At 34.5% G+C, this 21835-nt stretch overlaps 1 protein-coding gene across 2 annotated transcripts in view; it reads right to left on the bottom strand.

Annotated features, from left to right (window-relative positions):
• SEC63 (SEC63 homolog, protein translocation regulator) overlaps window positions 1-21835 on the bottom strand; it is a 69517-nt gene that overhangs the window by 38584 nt on the left and 9098 nt on the right. For both annotated transcript variants that reach the window (XM_032408128.1, XM_032408130.1), the window contains exons 2-6: window positions 14188-14287; window positions 9769-9883; window positions 8637-8749; window positions 1721-1782; window positions 1062-1120 (exon numbers count right to left, since the gene is read on the bottom strand). In XM_032408128.1, the coding sequence (XP_032264019.1) occupies window positions 1062-1120; window positions 1721-1782; window positions 8637-8749; window positions 9769-9883; window positions 14188-14287 (449 nt within the window). The remainder of the gene's footprint in view (window positions 1-1061; window positions 1121-1720; window positions 1783-8636; window positions 8750-9768; window positions 9884-14187; window positions 14288-21835) is intronic.

Here is a 21835-nt window from a genome sequence, read left to right as displayed (position 1 = left end):
CCTTCGCAAGTAGTTAGTGTCTTAGAAATAAATAATAGAAGCCTGGTTCCTTATCAAGGAACAACTTCATAATGTTCTGTTTACAAGTAATTTCTATCTATTGATCTTAGATTTTTCTCCTACTACTTGATCCCAAATCAGGTAGCTAACTATCTTTCTCTTCTCCAGTATTCCCACAGTAATCCTAAGCATGACAGACACTCTTATATATGAAACCACATATCCCTTAAGATAATGTTCGTCAGCCATAAAATAACATTAAACAGCCATTTTCAAAACAAATTACAGACTATATGAATTTTCTTTTTTATTGCTTCAAAGACAGCTCCTAATCATTTTTAAGAAATGTGAAACAGGGAAACATCTATTCCTGAACAATAGGTTAAGGTAATTCCCAACGTTTTAGAGTTGCAGCGTCTATCACTGATTAAAAGTCTGATATCCTGGGGTGCCTGGGTGGCTCAGTTGGTTGAGTGTCCAACTCTTGGTTTTGGCTCAGGTCATGATCTCACAGTCATGGGACTGAGCCCCCACGTTGGGCTCCACACTCAGTGCGGAGTCTGCTTCAGATTCTTTCTCCCTCCCCCTATGCCCCTCATCTCTCTCTCTCTCTTTCTCTCTCAGGTAAATAAAATCTTAAAAAAAAAAAAAGTCTGATATCCTACTGCCTCCCTAAGTACCATACAGAATATATACAGCATTAATTTAGCATATATTATAACATTAATTTAGCTTGGATAAATGTAAAATGAAGGATAATTCCAATTTTGAGTACTACTTAGGATACCATATAAAACCAAAGTTCTCCAAACCAATGGTAAGACTTGACCTGAAACTGCCTCCAAAAGAAATCACAACTTTAAGGTTTTAAAACTACATTTAGAACACACTGCCCAAATAGCAACCTAATAATGAGAACCAATTCTTTTCTCCATTATGTAAAAAGTTTTCACAATACACAGTTACATTAAAAACAGCACTGCAGTATTTTTTTATAGCTCCCTTTATATTACTAAGCTATATCTAACACATTATAATGTGTCTTATTTACATGCACTCACCAAAATTGAGTTTTTCTGGTCGACTATCCAAGCTGGCAAGGCAATTCCAAAGCTTGTGGCTAAAACAGAAAGAGTATTTCTGAAGAATCTCCACTTTCAGTTTTATTATTTAGTTATATCCCAAAATTCTTCCTCCCAACTCCCCCCAACCCAAAAAAAGCTTTAAGAAAGATTATATTATGTGTGTTCCCATTACATAAAAGTTAATGGATTTTTCCAGAAGGTGGGGGGGGGAGAAACTCAACCAAAGTACATGAATTCCTTATTAAATCTAAATTCTTTTATATGTCCTGGGTACTGTAAACACTGTGAATATACAAGAAAATGTTTTAAAGTCAATAAAGAAAAACAGATTGTTTTCATCCAACTTTTATCAACTGCTAGTTGGAAATGATGAATAATTACAGTGATTACTCTTCTCATCAACCCGATCTAAGTTCTATCTTTCAAACTAGTTGCTAGAAAGAAAAATAAAGTAAAAATTAGCTAAAGAGAGCTCATTTAAATATCTATTTAGCTCCTTGAGGTTATAATTTTCCTATTAACTAAGAAAATCAAAATATTCTTTTCAATCTACTAATATTTTCATTATACACACACATACACACACACATATATACACCATATCACCAGTAATTTGTAGTTATTATTTACCACACCTTGAGGGCCATCTGGATTTCCAAACTCTTCCCAATTTTTCCGCGACTCTTCATCAGTTAAACTAGCATTAAAAGAACAAAATTGCAAAATTAGAAAGGCACATCTGAAAAGTACTCATATATACAAACTCTATCTAACCAACTCATTTCTTATAGATATTAATTTTAGAAAATCAAGAAAAGCCTCTCTGAAATCAGAAAAAAAGAGAGAGAGGAAAGCAAGGAGTTCTACATTAAAGCAAATGAGAACTACTGAGCCTTTACAGAAATTCCTGGTTGGCCCGTGGTTTCTCAAGTTTTGCGAGTTCAAGCAGGAAGATAAAACTTTAAAGGTTACTACATTTTCTGAGAAGGCAGGGAGGATTACAGGTGACTTTCTTCTTATATTTCTTCTTATATCCTCATATATTTTCCAAAATTTCTTCAATGAGCACTGTTTAGACTTTAATAATAATATATACCTATTTATAAACTTAATACAAATTAATAATAATAATCCCCCCAAAACTGGTACCACATTCTCAAAGAAAAAAATGAATACCTGTAAAATTCCATTGCTATAGAAAAGGTCATTTGCATTGTGCTGAGGTCACAATTTTCTCCTAAACCAACTGCCAGAAGGACTAGGATAATACCTGCTAAAGCAACAGCTTCCTAACCCAGCAATATAAAAATGACAGAGTGATTTTTTTAAACACATAAAAAGAAATATTACCCTTGATCTGGGCCATGGCTCAAGGCACAAAATGAGAGTGGTTTTATTCCAGGTCCCAAAATAGATGTTAAAAAAATACTAAAAGAAAATTTCAATTCCTTCAAAAACTTTACAATGTTGTTAAGCAGACAAGGCAGACACACACAAAATGACCAGTAGTATCATAAGAAAGGCATTTTTTGAAGACTAAGTGGCAAAAGATTATGTTTATATCCAAACCTAATTTTAACATTCCCAGAATATACACACAAATGTAGTTTTCTATTCAATAAAGCTCCACATTAAGAGTGAAAATGCAGAAGTATCTTTAAAAACTAGCAAAAATTTTCAATGAGTTCAAATTTTTTTCCTCTAAACCATTCTATTTTTTATTATTTTTTTTAAGTAAGCTCTACATCCAATGTGGGGCTTACACACTATACTGACTCAGCCAGCCAGGTGCCCCCTAATTTTTTTTTAACTGAAGTACAGTTAACACACAATATTACATTAGTTTCAGGTGTACAAAATAGAGATTGACAAGTTTCTAAGTTATGCTATGCTCACAAGTGTAGCTACCATCTTTCACTATACAATGCTATTATAATAACATTGACTGTATTTCCTATGACTTATTTTTAAAATATTCCCTTTTATTCCTATGACTTATTTCTTCTGTAAATCTGTATCTCCTACTCCCCTTTACCCATTTGCCCATCCTCCCATCCCTTGTCCTCTGGCAACCTCAGTTTGTTCTCTGTATTAATGGGTCTGTTTCTGCTTTTTGGTTATTTGTTTTGTTTTTTAAGCTCCACATATAAGTGAAATCATATGGTCTGTCTTTCTCTGCCTTATTTCATTTAGCATAATACCCTCTAGGTCCATCCATGTTGTCACAAATGGCAAGATCACAACCTTTTTTATGGACAATAGTCGTGTGTGTGTGTGTGTGTGTGTGTGTGTACCACATCTTCTTTATCCATTCATTTATCAATGGACACTTGGGTTGCTTCCATATCTTGGCTATTGTAAATAATACTGCAATAAACATAGGGGTGCATATATCTTTTTGAATGAATGTTTTTGTTTTCTTTGGGTAAAAACTCAATAGCGGAATTACTGGATCATACGGTATTTCTATTTTTAATGTTTTGAGGAACCTCCACACTGTTTTCCACAGTGGCTTTACCAATTTACATTCCCAACAACAGTGCACGGAAACTTCCACATCCTCACCAACACTTATTTTTCTTTTTGACTGTAGCCATTTTGACAGGTGAACGGTGATAACTCACTGTGGTTTTGATTTGCATTTCCCTGATGATTAGTGCTGTTGAGCATCTTTTCATGTGTTTACTGACCACCTATATGTCTTCTTTGGAAAAATGTCTATTAAGGTCTTCTGCCCATTTTTTAATTGTATTGTTGGTTTTTTGGTGTTGAATTATGTAAGTTCTTTATATATTTTCGATATTAACCCCTTACTGAATATGTCATTTGCAAGTATCTTCTCCCATTCAGTAGTTTGCCTTTTTATTGGTTTCCTCCACTGTACAAAAGCTTTTCATTTTGGTGTAGTCCCAATAGTTCATTTTTGCTTTTGTTTCCCTTGCCTTATAATTTTTTGAATCTTTTTAAGTAGGCTCCATGCCCAGTGTGGAGCTTCAACTCACAACCCTGAGATCGAGTCCCATGCTCTATTGACTGAGCCAGCCAGGCACCCTGCCTTATGAATTTTATCTAGAAAAATGTTGCTATGGTGGATCTCAAAGAAATTACTGCCTATGTTCTTCTAGGTGTTTTATGGTTTCAGGTCTCATAACTAGGTCTTTAATCTATTTTGAGTTTATTTTCGTGTATGATGTAAGAAAGTGGTCCAGTTCCATTCTTTTGCATGTAACTGTCCAGTTTTCCCAGCACCATTTTTTGAAGAGACTGACTTTCCCCATTGTATATTCTTGCCTTCTTTGTCAGAAATTGACCATATAAATGCAGGTTTATTTCTGGGCTCTCTATTCTGTTCCACTGATCTGTGTGTCTATTTTTGTGCCAATACTATACAGTTTAGTTACTATAGCTTTGTAGTATATCTTGAAATCTGGAATTGTTATACTTCCAACTTTGTTCTCCTTCCTCACGATTGCTCTGGCTATTCGGGGTCTCTTGTGGTTCCGTATAAATTTTAGAATTATTTATTCTAGTTCTGTGAAAAACGCTATTGGTATTTTGATAGGGATTATATGGAATTTGTAGATTGCTTTGGGTAATACAGACATTTTAACAATATTAATTCTTCAATCCATGAGCATGGAATATCTTTCCATTTCTTTGTGTCATCTTTAATGTCTTTCATCAGTGTTTTATATAGAGTACAGAGGTCTTTCACCTCCTTAAGCTTATTTCTAGGTATTTCATTCTTTTTAATGTAATTGTAAATGAAATTGTTTTCTTAAATTCTTTCTGCTATTTCATTATTAGTGTGTAAAAATGCAACCAATTTCTAGGTATTAATTTTGTACCCTGCAACTTTACAGGGTTCATTTATTTATTATTTATTTATTCATTTATTACTTTTAAAAGTTTTTTGGTGGTCTTTAAGGTTTTCTATGTATAGTATCATGCCATCTGCAAAAGGTTACAGTTTAACTTCTTCCTTACCAATATGGATGTCTTTTATTTATTTTTCTTGTCTGACTGTTGTGGCTAGCACTTCCAGTACTATGTTGAATAAAAGTGGTGAGAGTGGACATCCTTGTCTTAGCTCAGTTTTTCACCACTGAGTATGATGTTAGCTGTGGGTTTTTCATATATGACCTTCATTATGTTGAGCTATGTTCCCTCTAAGAGTTGAGGGAGAGTTTTATCATAAAACAGATGTTGAATTTTGTGAAATGCTTTTTCCGAATCTACTGAGATGATATCTGATTTTTATTCTTCGTTCTATCAATGTGGTCTATCACCCTGACTGATTTTGCAAATACTGAGACGTCCTTGCATCCCCAGAATAAATCCTACTTGATTGTGGTGAATGATCCTTCTAATATATTGTTGAATGTGACTTGGTAATACTTTGTTGAGGATTTCCGCATTTATGTTCGTCAGGAATTGAAAATATTTTTAAACTTATCAATTTGGTCATTTATGAAAACAAGTACATTGACATCTTCAGTCCCTTTTTAACTTTAACTCCACTTATACTATTTGACCTAAGTCCACAGTAAAATACAGAAGCCAACAAAAAGCACTGTAGAGAGGTTCATAAGGACGGTGCTTATGGTGGCTCTTTTCTGCTAAGGGAAGGATATTTCTCAAAAAATTTTGCCCTGGTTTCCCTGTACAACTTTGCACTTATCCAGGGGTTTTGCTATTATTTTTCTCAATATTCTGTCCTCTAATCAGATTCTTTTCCCAAAAATAATTATCTGTCCGCTCTACCTTTTTAATGATGGCAGCATAATAAACTGCTTTGTTCTCTATACAATGCCCTCGATTTTGCAAAATAAAGCATAGCTCACATCATAGAAGCACTTGATTTTTTCAAACTGCATACACAGCTGATTACCATTCCATTAATTCACTCATTAAGCTGACTTGTACAACTGGTGTGTGACAGGCACCATGCTCCATACTCAATGAAATTAAAAGAACTTTATCATAAACTTTTTAAAAGTGTAAGAAAGCAACATTTTTGGCTACTTATTAGTGCTTCAGTATACCACTCCTAAGACAAAACACTTAAAAGTTATGTAATTTTAGGGGGCGCCTGGGTGGCTCAGATGGTTAAGCGTCTGCCTTCAGCTCAGGTCATGATCTCTAGGTCCTGGGATCGAGCCCCGCATCAGGCTCCCTGCTCAGCGGGGAGTCTGCTTCTCCCTCTCCCTCTCTCCCTGCTTGTGCTGGCTTTCTTGCTCTCTCTCTCAAATGAATAAATAAAAAATCTTAAAAAAAAAAAAGTTATGTCATTTTAGTATAATTCATATATAATAAGCTTAAACAAGACCAATAATATTAACATAATTTTTAAAAATTCAAGGAGTATAAAGTTTCCTAAACATGATTAGATCCCTTAACTTTGCAGGTGGGAGGTTGTGTCATAGATCCTGTTACAAATCTGATAAAATCTCTAACCCTTCTGGCCCTGGAAAAATGCATAGTTAACAAATACACATAAATTCTGTATACAGTTTCAGGGGTCCCAGATTTTACATCCTGATCTAGAGAATGTTTTCATTAGATTATAGGTGAATGACCCTGAGTTGACTACGTAAAGCTAAGTTACATATTCATGCATAGAACACACAAAAACACGGTTTTTTTTAAAAAATAGCTTTAAAGTAACATCTATGTTGTCCACTTGTTATAAAGTAGCTTAAACATAGGTTTTACACCCAAAAGCCAAATCCCAACTATATCCAAGAGAAACCAGAAACTATGAACCAGAAAATTCAATAGTTGGTCTAACTCCTCGAAACTAACCACCTTCTTTCCTTTAAGTTAGAAACTGGTATGAAGAAATAGGAATGACCCAGCTTGTTATTATAATGGGCAAATAAGGGAAGAGAAAATATCCTGAACAGCCAAAGCAAATTCTAAAAAACTTTGCAGTTCAAAGCCTATAAATGCATTCCAAAAGCTGCTTGAGTTATACTTAGGCTGCTAGAACTATGCATAAAATGGGAACTTCAATCACCCAGAACTTATATTTATCTAATCCATTTATACTTATACAAGTTACAAGATCTCAAAGTTCTGGGTCCCATAATTATTTTACTCTTTCATTTGTCTTACGGACCATCAACTATTTAAGACATTTTACTTAAAAAAAGCATTCTATAGCTTGATCATATAATTGAGTTAAAACCAAAGGCCATATATTCTTCTTCTGTACTTTTTAGAATAGTGACCATACAACATAAAGAGTCAGATTTCCAGTAACGTGAGAACAAAATCATGAACTTAAGAATGTTACAATACCTGAAAACTGAGCGGGGAGGGGGGAACAAAGGGACTAAAATTAAAACTACCAATTAAACAATCTTAGCTACCTGACTTCCTCTGGGTATCTTCAGTTCTTCTCAAATTACCTGAAGACAGCAACTAAAGCACTGTAACACTTGTGCAATGAGAGTAAATGCTTGGAAGAGACACAATGAAAAAAGGGGAGACACCAACTGAAAGACAGCAATCTGGAGGACATCTGCCATGCAGAAAACAAAATGTAGTACACACTTCAGAAGTTCCTGAAGGCACTGCTTTATCGCAGAATCATACTCACATATGTAACAAGCAACTCACAAAAAAGAGGGGAGAGGAGACACAGTCAATATACTTTTATTAAGCACAAAATGAGTATTTCCCAAACTTCTGTAAGTCATATACCACTTCTACTTGCTATTACATCTGAGTATCCTATTAACCTTTTTTTTCTTTTAAGATTTTATTTATTTATTTGACATAGAGATAGAGAGGGCGCACAAGCAGGGCAAGTGGCAGGCAAAGGGAGAGGGAGAAGCAGGTTCTGCACTGATCAGGGAGCCCGATGCAGGGCTCGATCCCAGGACCCTGGGATCATGATCTGAGCCAAAGGCAGATGCTTAACCAACTGAGCCACCCAGGCGCCCGTCCTATTATTTACTTCTATTTTTAAAATCAGCACAAAATTATACATCACTGAGTCCTCTAAAAATAGACAACATTTTGTCTGTATTTTACTCTTTAACATAAGAGTTGTGTTGGGATATGCCTATGAGTCCTGAAGAATCCAGTTAACTTTTATCTCTTGTAATATTAACACTCAAGGAAAGACTATCTCTAATTTTATATACCCTTATCTTGTTTCCCAAAAATTAAACTAGTCTTTAGATAGCTTAATAAGATAAGCTACATTTCCAAAATAAGAGAAATAGATCTAGTCTAAAAAAAGCCTAGATATGAAAACAAGGTGTAAGTATATCCTCTTCTAATCAGAATGCTTAGAAAATAACTCAATTAACATATTACCTACTACTGAATTTAACTAACTTCACAGGGCAAAAGCACTACTCTAAGTTACTTAAAATTCAAGTTTAGTTAAATTAGCAGTTTAGGGTTGTCAGGCAGTTCCATAAATAATAGACTCAACATATAAGGTCAGCATTTAAAAGCTTATGACAACTATTTTATTCAAATAAAAAACTATCTTTACCACTCCTAAAAATGTGTAATGGGTCCTATGATACTTACGCTGCATAAGCTTTTGCTATCCTCATGAACATAACTTCATCACCTCCTTTATCTGGATGATATTTAAGTGACAGCAAACGATACTGTTTCTTAATTTCTGCTACTGTTGCCCCCTAAAAGGAAAGCTTTGTTTTAGTTAAAATAAGCACAATGCTGTAAAAACATAATTCACCCTATTTTGAACTTTAAATATAAACTATTCGGGTATTTTCAGAAAGAGAAAACGTTTTCATCCTATATATTTGTCCCATAAGTTTCATCCCATGTATTTTTTAAATAAAAATATACTTATTTTGTCCAATATGTTTATTTTATTGAGCACCTACTGGGTGTTGTGTAACACCAGGCACCAAGGATTTAAGGATGAAACCACACAATGCCATATTAAAGTAAAATAAAAAGATAGCAACATTTAAATATCAAAGTGATCACAGTAAATTAAGTCTGTCTGAAGAAACTCTCAAATCAAAGGTTAACTCCTTTTCTAAGAAATAATCAGAAGAATATTTGGTTTCATTTGTTTATCAATACTTTAATATTAAACACTTAAGAAGTTTACCTACCTGTTTCCTAATTAGACTCAATTTCTATTAATAAATTTTTCATATTGAATTTTATGGCATTAAATTGTCCCCCCAAAATCTTTTAATCTTAAAAAAAAATCTCTCTTGATCATGATCATCGCAATAAGAAAAATCAGATGATATGATGCAAATTTTGCTTCTACAAAACCATTAACAATGCAACCAGTTCTTTGTAAGACAGAAAGACTTAACACACTGCTTTAGTGTCAACTAACACAGGATCATGAGATTTTTACCATCCAACTAACATAAATGAACCCCCTGGTTTTAACTTTGCATTAAGCCAATCTTATAAAAGTCTTTTAAAAATATACTAACTTCTCATCTCATCTTCAAACATTCTTGTATTTATCAATTTCAAACCAAGCCTTACTAGGATGGAATTTAACATCTGCAGCTTAAAAAACATATATACATTAGAATAATAATGGATTACACATCCAAAGTCTGATTTCTTTAGGCACAACCCAATTCCTTTTAGGATATGGGCTTACAGTATTTTCACAGGGTCAATAAACTAATGTGCATTGTAGAAAAATACTACTTACAGGATCCAAATTTAATACTTCATAAGGATTGTATTCTTGATATTCTCGGTCTGTTTTGGAAACTTTGTATGCAAGGAATAAGAACAATGCCCATCCCGCAAGCAGAACTATTTTCCTGTTTAGGAAAAAGATAAGTGAAGTATAAATAAATATACCTATATGGGTTTCCTTTAAGAATCTGTAAAGACATATGGCAGAACAAAGCAACAAAACAATCTAAAGTATCCTACATCGCTATGATATTGACTCAATTCTATAATCTCTGAGTTGTAAACTCCTGTCACAACCAGAACAGCGCCTTTTTTTACCTTTGAATTCTCTAGAATCTAGTAGTCTGCACCTAGAATCTTACATGTAATATTCCCTCAATTACTATTTGCAGAATTTTATGTATAGAACTTAATTCAACTTATTGGTCTCATTATATTAGATCAAAATATATTAATACTAAGTATTCAATAAACCATTTATGTAAAAAAAAAAAAAAGAGCTGCTCTTAACCTAATAATTAGACTTTGAGTAAGATAAACTGCAAAAAATAATGGGTGAATGAATAGCCTTGTTTATAACAGTAAAACTTTAGAAACACATTAAATATCCATTTATATGGGACTAATTAAATAAACCATTTATAGGAGACTAATAAACCAAGACACAGCCAAATAATTAGCCAATACAGATATAGAAAGATGTACATAATTGGATAAAAAGGGATATAAAGGAATATATAGTTTAAAAAAAACAACAAACCTAACCTCTTCTCTCCAATATGCTCTGTTTAGTAAAAATATTTAAAAGACTGATATTACCAGTGTTGGAGAGGCTAAAAAAAAAAAAGGAACACTCATACCCTTTACACTCTGAAGGACTGTCTGGCAACAAGGTATCAAAACCCTGAAGAAGTACATACCCTTTTAACTATTTCAAGAAATTTAGAAGGAAGTAAACTAGAATTAGGTATATAAAGTATAAAAAGCTGGTTACAGATATATAACAGAAATAATACACAGAATACACAGAAATAACAACAGAAAACACACACAGAGATGTCCATCAATAGAGTAGTAAACAAATTAACGGTATATTAATAAAGTGAAATACCATCTAGCCAATAAAAACAATATTTGCTGTGGAAGATCATTAAATTAAATTAAAACAAGAAAAACAGCTTTCCAAGATATATGTATAATATGTATAATATGCTATTTTTAATAAATAAAAGTTTATTAAAAATATAGAAGGTAAATCATCTTAATAGTGGCTATCTTTAAGTGATGAAATTGAGTAATTTTATTTTTTTATTTTACTAACTTTATATCACAATTTGTTATGCTAAGTAGGAACCGTTAAAGACATAAAATGAATCCTACGAGGCCTAATCAAACAAAATTGGAGTGACCTTCTTTTCAAAGACAGAAAATATTCCATGTGTTTAAGCTCATTTGGTAGAAACCTAGCTTAAAAATATTTATTTGGAATGAACCTCTAGGATCAAGTTTAAATCCACCTACTGACCTTTATCACCCAAATTAAAAAAAAAAAAACAAAAAACAAAAAACAAAATCCCCATCTCCCAAAGTTCCCTAAGCTTTTCCTACCATCATGCTTTCGCTCTTGAATCTTTCCACCTAAAATTCCCATTCCCCATTTCTGCCTATCCAAACTCTATTCATCCTTCAAGACTCACCTCAAAGCAGTCCTTACCCTTGTCAAAGTGATCAATGGGGAAACCAGGGTTACAGTCACTAAGAAGCAAAACCCATGACTTTTCTCCTCTAACTCACTGCAAGCTCCTTGAGCATGTGGACAGGATCTTACTGAGTTTTTGACTAACCCCAGAGTAGCTTAAACAGGGTTGGCATTCAGATACAAATTTCTTTCCATCTAGCCAAAATAATGTTCTAATCCTTATTAAATACCTAATACTGCAAACTTCTTTCCATACTGCCTATATCCCCAAAGAGGAAAAGAATGCCCTACCTGGAACACTCCCACTTTTACCTAGCTATCTAGGGAGAGGTAATTAAGAACACAGGCTCTGGAAAACTACGTGAGATCAAATCCCACCCAGCTTGACCACTTCTTAACTTAGAGATCTTGGAAAGTTGCTTTGTCCTTTACAACTCAGTTTCCAATTTATAGAGTGGGTTTGAGAATTAAAAGAGATTAGGTATGTAAAGCACCTAGAAGGTATCTCACAGATAGTAAACAATTCCTGTTAGCTGTTCTCAGGATGTCTTACCCAATCTCAGCCCTGACCTCACTCGGAGAAGCCTTCTCTGTCTCAAGCCAGAAGGCCCTTCCTCTGCTCTGTCATGGCACACCCCTCACAGCCCTTACTAAACTCTATTATCATTACTTGTTTACTTGCCAGTTTCTCCCACAACTGTTAAGTTGCTGAACCACATCTATTTGTTAATCACAATATATCAGTTCCTGGTATATTACCTGACACATAAATAATCGGCACACAATGACTACTTATTGAATGAATAAGGAGAATAATTTACATAGTAATTTTTAACTCAAACCCAAAGTTTGCCATACCTTCGATATGCTACAGAACACTTGAAAATCTACAAGTTAATAATTCCACATTTTGTTTTGCCAATACCCCAAAAGGCTAAGAAAGCTCAGAAAACAAAGATAAAAGTAAAATTGAAAACCACTAAAACAAGACTTAAAAGCAAACAAGGGTAGCAGGGAGAGAAATCAAAACACCTAGGATATACTATACCCCACGACAGATGCTCTCCATGTTGCACCTGGCTCTCTAAGCTCAAGAATGAAGAGAGGATTAGAGAAGCTCGTCATAGAACCCCCCAGGCTGATGAAAACTGTAACAACCAATAACACTATGCTTTAATTTCCTGAAAGCCAAAGCAAAGGTGGAAACATAATGGATTTCATCATGATCTACACCCAATTTTTTAAAAACATATTTAGGTCCTGTGAAAAGATAAGCGTTTTTCCCTACATATAGCGTCAGTGATCAACTTGTGAAGTCTTGTGTTTTTACTCTAAGTATATTTTAAAGGTCATTTTGGAAGCAACTTGCTGAAATTAGAGCATCACACAATGACTGCTTAATTGTGAACAATGCTTTAAGGTTAAGCAGCACAAAGGTTTTGATGTTTCTGACCTTATCTAAATTGTTACCAGTTATCTATTTAATTCTTCCTCACTTATAAACATCCCTTAATTTGTGTTTCCATTTACATAAATCAGTTTACTAATCACTAAAGAGAACTTCACAGAGTTGGGTTTTTTCCTTGAAAACTGTGGTTCAGATACCCACAAAGTATTGACCAAAACCAAAAAAGGAAGAGATTAGGAGGCCACAACTATTTGCCTTGCTACCTCATAAAACTTTAAAATGAGAAGCAAAAGCAAAGAATAAACAGTGAACATAAAACTACTCTTCTAAACACTAATTTTGCCTTTTAGTTTCGCATCAATGAAGAACTCTTAACACCAAAGCTAAAATTTCCCTCCCTCTGCAAAGGAACCAAACTAGGCAGAGTAAAACCTTACCAAGAAAAACCATTTAAGCCCCCTGAAGTTACACAGATATGTTGAAAACTATCATCATCATTTAAACCAAAATTAAAAAATCAATGGCTCTACCTTTACTAATTATCACTGCTAGTTCTTCCCCTCCTATCTACTGGATAGATAGATATAAGTAATTCACAAGATACAATCCTCCAATAATAGCAACTCTTTCACCTTACAGATTCACCTACTACCTCAAAATTGATGACTCAGGGTGAAGACCCAAAGCCTAGGCTCTAAACCAGCATACCCCATAGCCTCACAAAATCAAATAAGCCTCCTCTAATTAAACATGCTAATGGCCTGTTTAATCAGATGGGCCTGCCAAAATAAAAGGTCCCCGGCTCTACCACTTCTAGCTCCAGGACCCTGGTCAAGTTACCTCATCTTCCTCTTAATTTCTTCATCTGACAAAATAGCAAGAACATCTACTTTGAAGTTAATAATAAAATTATGAGATAACACATAAAGCCCTAGCACAGCATCTGGCATACAGTATGTGCTCAATAAACTTTAATTATCACTATGAAATGCAAACTTGATTATGTCACCTCCCTGCTTTTGATAATCTTTAAAGATTCTCCCATAGTCTTTAAGGCAAAATGCAAATCCTGACAAGATGCACAAGGTCTTCCTTCAGGATTTGACTTCCCTTTCTCCCTTCCTCCCCCAAGTCAGAAGTACATTCTCTCCTTTGAACTTCTAAATCACTGTTTAGAAAGCTCCCAAATTCACATCTTACTTCTACCTAAGGCTACAATTTCTTTAAACATATGGTTTATTTATCATTATACCCATATTTTATATGTTACCTAGCAAAGAGTAAGCACTAAGTATTTTTTTTTATTGAAACCAATTACTTACTTTACTGTAGGAATAATATTTGGCTGGGGTTTTAATAACCGTAAACGATACCACATACATCTTCCATATACTTTTCTGATATTCTTTAATCGAATTTGCTCTGTCAAAAAAAAATAAATAAATAAGGTGGTAAGTTAAAGCATTTTTCACATGAAGGCAAAACCAGTTAATACCATACTAACCTTCATTACCATGCTAAAATTTTACTGGAATATAAAAGACTACCTACTCAAATAACTTTTAAGAAAAATTGACAATATAGGTTAATTTTTCTGCCACTCAGAACAAATGATCTATGTGGAAAATCTTGTTCAACTACCAGGCAACCATTTTCATGTGAGACTTAAATAACTTCTAATTGAAAACACAAAAACTGACTTGAACCCAAAATATTTAGTCACATAATCAGCAATTTCTGAGAAATGCTCTCTTCCTTTCCCTTTTGCTATAGAAGGTACAAAAAGTATAAAATAGCTGAAACATGCAGCTTATTAAAGGAAGCTAAGCAGAAATGGTACTATTCAATTATGAGAATAATTACGTTAAATTAGAAAAGTCACCCAAACCCGTAAGAAGTTAAAATAGGTTCATATAGGAGTTATAAGAAAAGGCATTATTTTAGTCGCCAGGAAAAATCTGCAATTCAATTAAAGAGGAATTAAACCAAAGCCAAAATACCATGTATTGTTTTACTAAACTCACTACCATCACTTGAATAACTTTCCTAAGTTAAAAAAAAAATTAAGTTTTAAAATAAAAATGTATCTTTTCACGAAGATGGCATGCAGAAAGCAAAGGGAAAAAACCCTCCCCTTCCCAAAGCTGAAGCCAAAACAAAGGCTTGGAAGGCCAACAAGGCAATGCTAAAAGGCAACCCCAGCCTCCCCCCCCCCACACACACACACAAAAGATCTGCATGTCACCCACCTTCTGGTGGCCCAAGATACTCCAAAGGCAGCCCAAATATTTTCCCTGGAAGAGCAACAAGCTTGACCACTATGCCATCATCAAGTTCCCCCTGAGCAATGAGTCAGCCATGAAGAAGATAGAAGACAACAATAATTGTTGTGTTCATTATGGATGTCAAGGCCAACAAGCACCAGATCAAACAGATTATGAAGAAGCTCTATGACATTGAAAAGGGCCAAGGTCAACACCTGATCAGGCCTGATGGGAGAAGAAGGCATATGGTCCACTGGCTCCTGACTATAATGCTTTGGTTGTTGCCAACAAAACTGAGATCACCTACACTGAGTCCAGCTGGCTAATACTAAATAGAAATTTTTTCACAATACTAGAAACAACAAAACTGCAGTGCTTAAATGAGATGTTAAATAAGTAAAAGAACTTTGCATATAATAGAATGCTCCAAAGCCACCATGTAAGTAAGAACCCCAACTACCCTGTTACCACCAGGCTTTGAGGAAAGCACCCACATAGGAGAGGTATGTGGTAGGAGGTATCAGAACCAGGTGTGATGACAATGGATCCATATACGGGAAGGGGTGGTGACAGCAAAGGAGACTGGTAATATGCAGGGGGACTGATCAAATAAGTTAACATATAAAAGATAACTGGGGTCAGTTTTCACTGTCAGAGAAGGGAGTTACACATATGAAAAAATCGAAAATAACGAATCCTGTGGTACTGCATTGGAACTGAAGATTTCGGTATGAACTAGTATCTTTCAATGTAGAAATACAGATGTATTCTATACATATATATTCCCCAACAGTACTAAGGGAGCCTAGGAGCAGTGTGTAAGATCAATAGCAGTGAGCACATTAACACCCAGATCTAGTTTCTAAATACCACTCTCCACCAACAAGAACAAGGGATCCAAGTGTCTTTCCACAAAATATTACAAAAGGGAAAAGAATAATTTTACAGTGGGAAAATATGGTAGGCTGAACGACTGCCACCCAAAATGTCCACATCCTAATATCCTGAACTGGTGAATACATTATCTTACATAGCAAAAAAGACTTCACAGATCCAACCAAATTAAGATGAGATGGGGAGATGTATCCTACGTTATCTGGATGGGCACAATACAATCACAGGGATCCTTAAAAGGAGGATGCAGGAGGGTTAAAGACAAAGAAGGTGATATGACAATGGGAGCAGATGTTGGAGTGATGTCCTCTGAAGATGGAGGGAAGAGTCATAAGCCAAGGAACACAGGCTGTCTCTAGAAGCTAAAAAAGGCAAGAAAACAGACTCAACTCTAGAGCTTCCAAGAAGAACCAGTTCTACCAACCCCATGATTAGCCCGGTGAAATTGATTTTGGACTTCCAGCCTGCTGAACTGTAAGAGAATAAATTTGTGTTGTAATAAGCCATTAAGGTTGTAGTAATCTGTTACAGCAGCAACAGGAAACTAATACAGAAAGGCTGGCAGACATTATCTTAATCAGGTGATCAGTGAACATCAACAGCAATGGGACAAAATGCAACCATATATGATCTGATAGAATGCAATAAGAGACACACAGAATCAGTTTTGTAAAATTCCTGCCTAAGATATATAACCTGAATCTAATCATGAGAAAACACCAGACAACCCGCAGGTTCATTCTACAAAATAATTGGCCTATAATCTTCAAAGTCAACAAGCTGAAGAACTGTTCCAGACTGAAGGAGATTAAAGAAACATGTCAACTAAACGTCATGTGTGATTCTGAACTGGATCTTTTGCTATAAAGAACTTCACTGAGACAAAACTTAAATAGGGTCTGAGAATGAAGTGGTAGTGATGTTAATTTTTTTATTTTCATGGTTAAATTATGGACACTTTTGAAAATATCACCCGTGATTTTTTAATCTGTATTTCATTAAATTAAGCCTCCACAGTCTTCCATTTTCAACTATAAAACCAAGGAAATGTTTGATAAGGTTATAAGAGCAACGCTGAAGTTTCTATTAACAGATGACTTGATCTATTCAAAGGAATGATATTCTCCCAATGTCTCTGGCCCAAAAAAAAGTACACATGGTTTTCAGCCCCGTAGTTTTTCACAATGTGTACATGTACATTTTATGCCTCACTCTTCCAATCCAAAACTTAAATCTTAACTTTTTAGGATAATACTGAAGACAATCAATAAGTACTACAAGCTATGGTTTACACAGTAACACACTGGCATTTAGATTTCCAGCACAACTAAATATTGAGAGCACACATTCCAAATCTCTACATGAATGACCTCAAGTCAAAGTAAATATCACAAGTGAAGTCCTTCCAGACAGTTTTTTAGAAGACACTTAGGAAAAAAAAAAAAAAAGTTCATTTATAAACTTCTAGTTTGTACAATTACTAGTGTCATGGCCAGTAAAAATTATATTAATAATACCATTAACTTATAGTTTTTAAAGAAATCATCCACATTTATAGAAAAAGGAAATTACAAAGTCGTAAAACAATTCTGTGGTTTAAAAAACAATATAACATATTACGATTGCTCTCAGCAGCTGAACATAAAGTTTTTAAGTCTGTGGAAATAGTACAGGTTTGGGGGAAGGTTATTATGGTTGTTTTTCATAAGCTATACAATGTCTTTGCTAAAATAGTCACAACCATCTGTCCATACCAGAATGATCTGCCAGGGTGTAGTATATCTGAGTGAACTCCTAGCACCATATTCCTTGAAGCCAAAGAACTGAAAGAATGCTAGCCAGAATTGAAGTCTTCAAACCTGTTTGCCTGATTACAGCAAAAAGAATTTTTAAAAATCATATTATCTACTTGTAGATTTCTAATTTGGCATCTCAAATTTTTTATCAGAAGTCTGAAGAGTTGCAAAAGATGTCATTTTTGACATGGAGTTGACATTTTAAAATAAAATAGTTCCATCACTTTTAAACACACCAATGAAATCTAAATACCACAGCAATTTCATAGCCACCATCATCCATTTACAAAACTTCATGAACAAGCCAACCCCTCATTTTACTTCCCCCACATAATTTTATCCTAATGTAACATATTTTTATCCTGATAAGTCATTTCTTTTTTTTTTTTTTTAAAGATTTTATTTATTCATTTGACAGAGAGAGACACAGCGAGAGAGGGAACATAAGCAGGGAGAGTGGGAGAGGGAGAAGCAGGCGCCCCGCGGAGCAGGGAGCCCGATGCGGGGCTCAATCCCAGGACCCCAGGATCATGACCTGAGCCGAAGGCAGACGCTTAACGACTAAGCCACCCAGGCGCCCCATGATAAGTCATTTCTTATGATACTGACAAATGTCTCTTAAAATTAATTTTTGTTCCCCGTGACTATTTTTTCCTAACTTTTTATTTCAAAAATCTTCAAACCTTCAGAAAAGTTCAAAGAATATTACAATGAACAATACCTTTCACCGAATATTAACATTTTGCAGCTCTTAGCCTTACCTCTAGTTTCCTTTTTCCCCTCCCACTCTTTTTTATCTGAACTATCTTCCTGTAAACTGCAGACATCAAGATGCCTCACCTCTAAATGCTTTAGCACATATTGCCAAAGAACATCAGTAAGTTTATCATACTCAGGTTTGACATCTATAAACTTTCAGATGTTAAAATGTGATGCTACTTTTTTGGTGTTATCAAGAAAACATAAATATTTTAAGTTGATAAATTACTAAAATGAGAGTAAAAGATCTGCTATGCTGTCACTTATAAGCTTATAAATATCCCATAAATACCAAAACTTATTTTTAAAAATGAAAAGTACATTTTTGCCAATCCGACACATCAGACAAAATAGCTTTATCTTCTAATTTAAGTATAGTTTGTTGAAACTTGGAAGCTGCAGATTACCTTAAATCATTCAATTTATAGAAAACATACCCTATATAACCAAATTGGCAAAGGCAGCCCTCATTTTAATTAAATCAATTAGACAAATCAAACTTGGTCAAAAAAAAAGTATGACTTCATTTTTCAGTTCAAATAAATATATCAATATATATTTTGATATTGTGAAAATTATAAAAATCACTGAGAAACAAATTTTGGAATGCCTTATAATATAGATTACTTAAATTAACAAGGCTAAATGATATAGAGAGAACATAATTTATTTAAAAGAAAAAAGTACCACACTTCTCTTTCCAAAATTCAGTGACTACTAAAACTATTCCTAAATCCCTCGGGGGTCCAAGAAAATAGTACCAAGAGTTAAAAGGTTATATTCAATAATCCAAAAAGTCTAAAAGACATTATACATTAGTTTTCTAGCTACCCAAAGTCCTTCTGCAGCTAGTTGAGACTATATCACCTCACCATGATGATACTGGCTCACTCACTGTTGGGACAATTTCGTTTTATTAATTTTAAAAAATAGGAAAACACATTTTACTATAATAGTGCGGTTTGGTTCCCAGAATGCTGCAAAAGAGAAGAGGCATGAGAATGATAATCTGTTAGTGAAAAATTGAGACTCACTGCTCTAGACCTCCAAAACTATAGCTCACCTAAATCATCCTAATCTCAAAATACACTAAGAGAAACTAAAGCTTCTGTTATGATCTTAACTTGAATCTGAATAGGTAGCCAAAATGTGTCATTCTCAAGGTGAGGTCAGAACCATTTGGATTTGGGATGAACAGAGGACTGACTAAACACTACTCACCACCACCAGTGCACACAATCACAGATTATCTAAATCGGAAGGTTTCAGAAACTTGGGTTCATCTGCCACCTACACACGAGAAGGAAACCTAGGTAACTTATTAAATGCTGTACTGAAAGTAAAAAACAGAATGGGCATATAGTATGGAATGGCTGTAAGTGTGTCAGTCGTTTACCCCCATGATCACATAGCTGACTGGGAGCTGTGGTTCACTGCTGCCCAGCATCATGAGAGTACTGTACCACGTACCGCCAGCCCAGAAAAAGACCAAAATTCAAAATTCGAAGCACAGTTTCCACTGAATGTGTATCAATTTCACACTTTACAGTCCAAATATCATAAGTTGAACCATTATGACCCGGGACCATCCGTATGATATTTTATAGTATGTGATTTTTTAAATATGCAACTAGAATTTTTTAATTAAACATTTTAAGTAGAAAAGACATCGTCTGTAAAAGGATAAATAAGCAAGGTGGCCAAAAACTATTTTCATCTCATTAAGAAATAGGAGAATATTAAGTCAAGATCTTGTCACTTCTCTGCTTAAAAACCTTCAATAGCTTCCCATTGAACTTAAAATCCAAGCTTCTTACCCTGGCTTACAAACATGCTCTGCACCCCAGCTCCCTCTCTGACTTTATCCCAGATTATTCTCTTCAGCTGGCAAACCCCTGCCACTCTGGTCTTCTCTGTTCATGGACTATGACCAACTTGTTTTTGGCTTAAAGGCTCTTGTACACACACAACTGTTCATCCAGGCAGTAACAGGCTTTTCCCGCCCAATTCAGATCTCTGAATGACTGGCTTCCTTACATCACTCGGCTTGAAGGAACATTCCCAAGAAGACTTTCTCTGAATATTCTACTTCTCTATACAGTATATATCACTATCTAATATTCTACTGTTTACATGTAGTATGTCAATCATCTCCCCCACACTAGGAGGTAAGCTTCAAGAGAATAGAGATCCCACCTACATTGTTTACCCCACATTCCACTGCCTAACACAATGCCTGGCAAATAGTACATGCCTAATAAATATTTGTTAAATGCATGAATTTTCTCATTAAGATGTCCTAATAATCCTGGGGATATATATGTACGTATTATACTTAAAAAACTGAGGCTCAGAGAAGTTAAGTAACTTGCCTACAGTTACAAATGGTACAAAGGAATAGCAAATAATCACTAAAGAATAGATATAGGATAAGGAAAATAAAAGTGAAAATAAACTATTGGGACTACACCAAAATAAAAAGCTTTTGCACAGCAAAGAAAACCAACAAAAAGGAAATGCAACCTACTAAATGGGAGAAGACATGTGCAAATGATGTATCCAACAAGGGGTTAATATCCAAAATATAAAGAACTTACACAACTCAACACCTAAACCGTAATTCTCTTACAAAAAAAATATAGGGATAAATTTTCACAACCTTGGATTTGCAATAGATTCTTAGATATGACAACAAAAACACAAGCAATAAAAAAAATAAATTGGACTTCATCAAAATTAAAAACTCGGGTGCATCAAAGGGCATAATCAAGTAAGTGAAAGGACAATCTACAGAATGGAAGAAAATATTTTCAAGCCATGTATTTAATAAGGGATTCATATCCAGAATATATGAAGAACACCTTCAAGTAAACAAAAAAAAAATTAACAACTCAATTTAAAAATGGGCAAAGGATTTGAATGGACATTTCTCCAAAGAACATACACAAATGGCCAACAGACAAAGGAAATGATGCTCAACATCATTAGCTACTTGGGAAATGCAAATCAAAACCATAGTGAAATACCACTTCATCACATCTATTACAATGGCTACAATTTTTTAAAAAAGAAAAATAAGTGTTGAAGAGTATATGCAGAAATTGGAACCCATGTATGCTGCTGGTAGAAATGTAAATGGTGCAGCTACTGTGGCAAACAGTTTGGCAGTTCCTCAAAAAGCTAAACATAGAATTACCATATGACCCGGCAATTCCACTCCTAGGAATATACCCAAAAGACCTGAAAATAAGTACTTA

Source organism: Phoca vitulina, unplaced genomic scaffold (genome assembly GCF_004348235.1).
Source record: "Phoca vitulina isolate PV1807 unplaced genomic scaffold, GSC_HSeal_1.0 scaffold9, whole genome shotgun sequence".
NCBI classification, from domain to species: domain Eukaryota; kingdom Metazoa; phylum Chordata; class Mammalia; order Carnivora; family Phocidae; genus Phoca; species Phoca vitulina.
This window is presented reverse-complemented; position numbering and strand designations above follow the sequence as displayed.